This window comes from Carex rostrata, chromosome 21 (assembly GCF_964058835.1).
Source record: "Carex rostrata chromosome 21, lpCarRost1.2, whole genome shotgun sequence".
Taxonomy (NCBI): Eukaryota; Viridiplantae; Streptophyta; class Magnoliopsida; order Poales; family Cyperaceae; genus Carex; species Carex rostrata.
Genome location: NC_135938.1, coordinates 1,141,143 through 1,149,158, shown reverse-complemented (window position 1 = coordinate 1,149,158; position 8,016 = coordinate 1,141,143). Strand labels below are relative to the sequence as shown.

The window sequence follows — 8,016 nt, the reverse complement described above, 5'->3', positions numbered from 1 at the left end:
TTTTATAAAGTCAAATGGTTCACGAATCAAAACATATTTATTTGTGTAGTATTCAATAAGTGGCAGAGCAACAGCCTTTAGAAGCAGGCAACTGTCTTTATATATGATGCACTTGAAGTTTTGAACCCTCGTCTTTATATTAATCATAATTGATAATTGGTTACATGCGGTTGTTTAATTAATGAATTAATTAGTCTTTAGTACGTATAACACATGCCACTACTAAGCTTTTTGGAAGAAGAGAGGGTTTATTGGTACACATATATATATATTCACCTAGGAAAGAGTAGACCTGGGATCTGGCACCGATGAGCAGGGACGAGCGCACATGCGGTCGCCATTACCCCCCATTACGGAATAGAATGCATGGGGTGAAACAGAGAACAAAACGACGATTTCAAAGTCTCCTTCCTGTCCTCCTTCCAAATACGACGCCGACATGTGGGCCACACATCCCCATCAACAGATCCACTTCAAGTACTGTACCACTAGTCCACTATGCATAATTGCATATGCTTCGATCGTCTTCTCCTCTATTCTCTGTTCTCTAATCAGCGACTTGGCCAGCTTATCCAACCTAACCTAATCTTGTTAAATATCCTGAAAATAAAGCTTATCCAAATTACATAGCTAGCTAGCTAGGTTATATATATGTATTTCAGAGTTCAAAGTAATGTTCAAAATAATTAAACACTAATTAATCAAATTAGATCCTCTTCCATTTCTTTCTAGACGTTCTGTTACATCAGCCGGTCCAAATTACTCCTGCCTGGACAACTCCATAATGCAGGTACACCTGTCAGATTGAGTAGAGAATTTTAGCGCTCGATCGAAAGTGCATGGTCTAGATCTGTCTAGGACCATCCAACGAACCCTTCAAAATTGTATAAGATCCAGACCATTTTCTGAAAAACGAGAGAAAACGAGAATCAGATCACCATAAAAGGGCTAGCTCGCGCCAATCCCACTCAACCGCTCTCTCTTTCAATCCCAACTCCACACTGATCAATGGATCATCATTCCACCACCTCCTCTTCTCCCTCTGACAACCTAATGGCTGCCATTCTCTCTCATCCACCTCGCTCCTTCTCTTCTCTCATCTCCTCCCTCTCCACCGACCACCGCTTCATTCGCTCCCGTCTTGCCTTCCTCCTCCTCTCACCGCCGCATTTCTCATTCGCTCTAGCTCGCCTCCATTCCCTCTCTCTCTGTCAGAAATCTCTCCTTCTCGCTCGCCTCCTCCTTCATTACCTCAACCTTCTCCTCCTTTCCCCTTCTCCCTCTCATCGCCTTCGCCTCCTTGATTTCGATGCTGCCATTCTCCTCATGGCCATGTGTGATTCTTACTCTCCAAATACCTCTCCTTCTCCTGTTAACTGGCATTCAATCATAACCACTCACCTTTTAAGCTCTCTTCTCAGCCCTTCTGGTCTTGGATCCACCTCATGGCCCGTTGTCAGTCACTATGTTGACACTGCTGCCAAGTGCAGGAGATTTCTACATGTTGTATCTGGTGGCACCGTGAAATCTGTCGGTGAAATGGCCACTTCATCAGCAGCAGTGGTATCACTGCCCTCGGTGGAGAGCCAAGGAGAGAGCGGCGACTGTGTGGTGTGCAAGGAAGAAATGGAAACAGGTCGAGATGTGTGTGAATTGCCGTGTGGGCATCGGTTCCACTGGAGCTGTGCATTGCAGTGGTTAGGAAGGAAGAATACGTGCCCGTGTTGCCGGTTTGAGTTACCGACGGAGGATGTGTACGGTGAGATGGGGAGGCTGTGGAGAAAGCTGATGAGGATGGGTGGTGGGTAAGAGGTCGGAATTCACGAGAGAATTACATGGATGGGGAAGTTTCATGTTTGATTTGTTAACTTTTGTTTAGATTTGGTTGGATTATTGTAGTGTCCATACTTGATAGCGAGTGGCAATGTGTTAGGAGGGGAGGTTTTTTTAAGTGGAGAGATAAAGGAAAGTGGAATAAGTTGTTCTCTATGCCGAAAGTAAAGGCTGATATTAATTAAGATAAAATGAATAAAGCAAATTTGGAATAGTGTAGCTAAGCACTAGCTTTGGTAACTAATTAATATATGTTATTAATTGTGTTCTTGCAAAAAGATTATTTGAATTGTTGGATCTACTTCAGAAAAGGAACACCGATCGATCTAGCTACTTGAGAAAATAAAAATGAAAAAGAATAGGAACACTGATTAATACACCTTATTTGACAGTTTGGACTGAGAAAAGGGGAGGGTTGATGAACAGTATTTCACAGGACAAAAACATATAATAGATCTAAAGCCGAATCTAAAATTTAAAATTAATAATAGCAGCCACAATTCGTTAAGACTTTTGAGCAGAGGTTTTGTGACCTATGGTCTGGCCTGCGTCCTAACTCAACTCGTTAATTTTGCACCTCTTTCTCTCATTGATACATTCCTTCAAGGAATTGCCTCTTTTCTTGGAGAAAATTTCCAGGAAATACCTTTCTGTCATTATTAATTTAACTACCAAATCAGCTTCAATCCACGAATTACATCAGGATTCAATTAACTAGCGATATTTCTACAGATGTACATACATCACATCTTCCTCAAGTAGACTGCAGAACACAATCTCCTCAATGAAAATAGAACTCGAGCTAAATCAGCACAAATTTACTATGACATTATTTCCAGAGCCTCCCTTGTCTGTCCGATGATGTTGAACACAGTTGCCGCAATGTGAGATGCTGTCAAGCCAGCCTCGGCTATCTGATCGGCCGGTGCCCCATGTTCAATGTACCTGTCAGGAAGCACCAAGGGTCTCCACTGTACAAGCAAAATTAAGATGGCAAGGTTAGAATGTCAGTAAAATTTCAATAGTTGAAAGTACTTTCTTAAAATTTCATGTCAGTAAAATTTACTATAGTGAGTGCTGAGAACTGTAGCAAGTGAGGAAGTTTCTACCTTTAAACCACCATCAAGTAGGCCATCTAGAGCCATGAACTGAGCCACATGGGAACCAAAACCACCTATTGAACCCTCTTCAACTGTGATCAGAACCTCATGACACTTGGCAAGGCTCCTGATAAGAGACCGATCCAACGGCTTACAAAACCTTGCATCAGCAACTGTAATTTTAAGACCATGCATCTCCACAAGAGATGCAGCAGCCAAGCAGTTTTGAACAGCAGATCCATAACCAAGAAGAGCCACCCTCTCTCCTTCCAAAACTATCCTCCCTTTACCAACCTGTAAATAACTACACTGTTAAATTGTCATATATGTCGAGGGAAGCATTATGTAAAGTATTCATAGGTGCAGTGGTAAGACTATCTTGGACAAGAATAGAATCATCATCTTCTACCAGGACTTAATAAAGGAAGGAATTTCTGAGACAACCAGTGATGTTGGGTATGGAGACACAGCCTGAGACAACCTCAGGTGAGGCACAACTCAACTGATCTGCTAGAGGTACCTGTACCCCCAGTTGCTGAATTCGACAATAGCTGATGCCGGTATTGAAGGAGACCATAAAGAATGATTGATCTAAATCCATTTATCTCGGAATAAGGCACTGAAATCCAGGACTCCGGTGCTTGACAGACTCAACATAATATATACACTTCTGAGTGAATAAAAACCATAAGCATAGCTACAATGCTATTACCTCAAGTGGGACACCTTTATTTCCGGGGGGAAGAGGGACACCAATACCATTTCCTCTAGGGTAGCGGAAGCAGGAAGGCCTATCATCTATTGCAGCAGCAGTTGCGACCATGTGAAACAGTTCAGCCTCATCAGAAGGTGCCATTACGACCATGTTGGGGAGACATGCCATGAATGTCACGTCAAAGGCCCCACAGTGAGTTGGCCCATCTGCACCAACCAGCCCAGCCCGGTCCATTGCAAACCTCACTGGCAACTTTTGCAGATCCACGTCATGTATAACCTGCGCACCAAACACCAGGTAATGGTTAACCAAAAGATCATTAAACATTTGAGTTGTTTACACAGCATAAATGGTGATTTACTACAATAGAATAAGGAATTCTTATCAGTGCCTGTTAGATGTGGCTCCCATTTTTCCTTTTTATTTATTTATTTATTTATTTTCCAATTTTTGCCCTGTTAAGAACTTCCAAAATTCATATAACGCAAAATAATTCATATATTTAAATGGTTGTTAACATAATAGCTTCCATATGCCACGGGAACAAACTCCATGGTTCATTGTATTATTAAACATAGTAATAACATGGCATCTTAATCTCTGAGCCCCAAGTTCATGGGTTTAGCACCTTGAAATTTAAGATTGACACTTAGTCTTACGGACCCTAATCATCGAACTGAAAGCTTACCACACTCAAAACTTCAATCAATCTTAAGTCCATAAGCAGGAAAACAAAAAATCATTTAAAAAAATAAAGAGGACTAAACTATTAGCAAAGAAAGGCAGATAATTATGATGCCAAAAGACAGCTTTACACATTAGTAGCAAATATATGAAAGAAGCATGCTAGAACAATGTATGAAGAGAATGGACATACCTGATCATAAGCTCTTTGTAAGAAGGATGAGTAAATTGCACAGAATGGTTTGATACCCTCACATGCCATGCCAGCTGCAAAAGTTACAGCATGTTGCTCAGCAATGCCGACATCAAAGCACCGTTCAGGGAACCGGCGAAGGAAGTAGTTAAGGCCAGTGCCACCCCCCATAGCGGCATGGATTGCAACTATATCCTTATCAGCCTCTGCCTCCGCTATCAATGCTTCCGCAAAGTAGTTGGTGTAGGATTTGGTGCTGGCACTTGACTTGAATTGCTTTCCAGTTGCGGGATCAAATTTTGCGACACCTGCATGCAAAAAGGCACTACAATGAATTAATGTCATATGCTATTTAGTAAATGTTCGATTATAAAACCTTTTTTCTCAGGTGGCTATGATTTGCAAAGCGTGGCTTCAAATTCATGGAACTTTTTTACTTTCTTAAAAGCAATAACTTCATAATACATTACCTTATTTACAGATAATCTGCCAAGACTAGCAATTATTGGACTGTTTGTTGGTTGTTCAAATAAAAACAAGAGATAGAGAGAGAGAGAGGAAGCAGGAATAAGGCTATAACTAATATATTATAAAAAATAATAAAAATAAATCACGCTTTAACTTAGAAATGCATATCTCCCAAAACTACATTGACTTAACATTACACTCCATAAATTATACCTTCAAATGAAAAACTTGTAAACTATTTAAAATGGAGAAGGCTCAAATATTCTAAATCGTGCAATTCATAGTGCTTCTAATAGTTATACCATGATATTTATCAGCTGCCTTCTCTGCATATGGATATCCACGGCCTTTCTCAGTAATAACGTGGATGAGCACTGGGCCAGTTATCTTTGTGCTCTTCACTTCATTAAGAATCATAATTAGATCGTCCATGTTGTGCCCATCGACTGGTCCAATGTAATAAAGACCAAGCTCCTCAAACAGAGTTGAACGGGACCCACTTATCATCCCTCTCGCGTACTCGTCAACTTTTGCCGCAAGTTCATGCACTGATCCACCAATCTGCTTTGTCATTCCCTGAAATAATTGCAAGCATGAGATTAAATTCCGGTTCGATCAGTACTTGACAACATGTCACACTAAAGTCTTCTACAGAGATTTATTTTGTACCTTTGCAACTTCCCTGAGTTCTCTTAAAGGCCGGCTAGACTGTAGTCTGCTAAGGGCACTGCTCAGGGCTCCAACTGGTGGAATAGGTCCATCAAGGCTGGCAGTTGGTAGAGAAACTTGTTTGTTGTCATTTAATATGACAATCATGTCAGAGTCTAGATAGCCAGCATTGTTCATGGCCTCGTATGCTTGGCCAGCAGTCATGGCACCATCTCCTATTACTGCTATTACCTTGTTGTTTTTTTCCTTCAGGTCCCTCCCAATTGCCATGCCTGCTCATTTTTCCAAAAAAAAAAGAAAAAAAAAATATATCAGTCCATCATGAGAAAGTTGTGAACTGAAATAACCATGTCTGCACAAGTAATTGTACATTACCACGGGCAGTTTCCCTGGAAGACTGACGGTGTGGACCCACTTAGCATTCTTTGTTGGGTGTGGTTTTTTACTTTTATTTTCTTTGAGGAGTCTTTTGGAAAAGTTTGCTAGTTACAGGCAGTTTGTGCATACAAGCATTGGGGGTGGCCATATCAGGATGCTAGTGTAGATATTTAAAATGAGTGGTTGACTCCTGAGGCATGCTGATATAGTATACCAGTATAAGTAAAATGAGTGGTTGACTCCTGAGGCATGCTGATATAGTATACCAGTATAAGTAACAGGGCAATTATATTTCTTGGTCATTTTATATAAATTAAAAAATATTGTATTTTCTAAAGCTCGTTTTAATTTGTTAATGGAAGTCAGTAGGTGAAAACTCCCTTTTTCTAAAAAAAGGTATTGCATATTGAAACTTCGATGATGATAGTTATTCTAGTTTTGCTTAATTATAGAATGTTATCGGAAACAATTTAGAAGCTCAATTACAAATTAGCTTTTAGAAGATTTTATACAATTAACAACTATTTTTATACATCAATTTTTATTAATATATTTGAATAACAAAATTTAAAATTAAAATTCAATAAATTAAAATTAGCATAAAAATAGAGCTAAACAATTACCTAGAGCGGCTGAGATACTGGTGGAGCTGTGCCCAGTGCCAAAGCAGTCATATTCACTCTCAGATCGCTTGGTGAATCCCGATAAACCATTAGTTTGCCTCAGAGTAGGCATCTGGTCCCTCCTCCCAGTCAAGATTTTGTGTGGATATGACTGCAAATTATTATTAATTACATATCAATGTTATTCAATAAATCTAAGAATAATTTTGTTCATTTACTGAAGAGCTCCCATGGTCAAAAAAATTTATATACACTTTTATATTCAAAATATGCAATAACTCATTTTATAAAGGACCAATCTGTAAATAAGCCAATAATTCTGAAAATAACATCATGTGCCAAATCACATGCCGTGTTAGCAATTAATCATAAAAGAATATATTCATGTTGACTTCATTATATAGTGTAATATAATAAAAGAAGTTATCAATTTAATAGCAAAATTTGATGATGAGAACAGAATAAAAAAGAAAGAAAGAAAGAAAGAGATAGTAACCTGATGGCCAACATCCCACAATATCTTATCTTGGGGGCAATTGAAAACGTAATGGAGTGCCACTGTTAATTCTACCACACCTAGACTTGAGCCGAGATGGCCTCCAGTCTTTGAAACATGAAAAATTACATCTGATCGGAGCTCATCTGCCAGCTGTTTAAGCTCCTGTACTAAAAGTCAATAACTCTTGTAAGCATTTCATCAAACACGTTAAGGGTATATTTTTAAGATTGCGAATCAACCTTCATTGAGAGATTCTTCATGTGGATTGGATAGTTCACGGTGTCTAGCAGCGGAGTTGGTGGCCTCTGTTTATAGTACTCCCCTTGGTCTGACAAGGAAGCAGAGACACATGCTCTTCTCCTAGGCTGTGTAACAAAAAAAATAAAAATAAAACTACCAATAAAACCAACTTGAGAACAGTAATCAAAACTACAGCGAGCACAATTTGAGAAGAAGACTCGTCAAGGAATCAGAAAATTTTGAGAAAGAGAAAATAAAATTGGAAAGGGAGATCCGAAAAACAAACCTTGCATAGCTTATTGTAGCTCCTATTGCAATGGAGATGGATTGGAGCAAGCAAAACGGAGGCGAGAGCGTTACTCTTATGGAAATCTGAAGGTAGCACTACGAGCGAATGCGTAGGAACGGAGAAGCTGGCTAGAGCCATGGAAACTAAGCTGACACCTCTCCCTGTTGAAGCGCCAAGTAGAAGAGAAGTAAAATAACTTGTTATGTGTAAGTTGTCGAGCAATTGTAAGAGAAGAGAAGAGAAGAGGAGAGAGGAGGGAGAAGAGACAGGGGAGGTGAGGGGGTCTAGCGCTTATAGCGTGGGATGGAGACGAACAAGCACTGAG

The 8,016-nt window shown here is 39.8% G+C and overlaps 2 protein-coding genes across 2 annotated transcripts; one reads left to right on the top strand and one right to left on the bottom strand.

The window, feature by feature from the left end:
• The first annotated feature begins 710 nt into the window (after nt 1-710).
• SGR9 (RING/U-box superfamily protein) lies at nt 711-1,986 on the top strand. Its single transcript, XM_078322842.1, has one exon. It carries the CDS (start codon nt 1,009-1,011, stop codon nt 1,807-1,809), a length of 801 nt encoding a protein of 266 aa, XP_078178968.1. The 5' UTR covers nt 711-1,008; the 3' UTR covers nt 1,810-1,986.
• A 479-nt stretch (nt 1,987-2,465) lies between these two features.
• On the bottom strand, nt 2,466-8,016 carry LOC144573142 (putative 1-deoxy-D-xylulose-5-phosphate synthase, chloroplastic). Its single transcript, XM_078322841.1, has 10 exons — nt 7,689-8,016; nt 7,402-7,527; nt 7,160-7,324; nt 6,664-6,814; nt 5,663-5,934; nt 5,296-5,569; nt 4,526-4,833; nt 3,646-3,927; nt 2,943-3,227; nt 2,466-2,804 (listed from the first exon to the last, which is right to left on the bottom strand). The coding sequence occupies exons 1-10, from the start codon at nt 7,827-7,829 to the stop codon at nt 2,655-2,657; spliced, it is 2,154 nt and encodes a 717-aa protein (XP_078178967.1). The 5' UTR covers nt 7,830-8,016; the 3' UTR covers nt 2,466-2,654.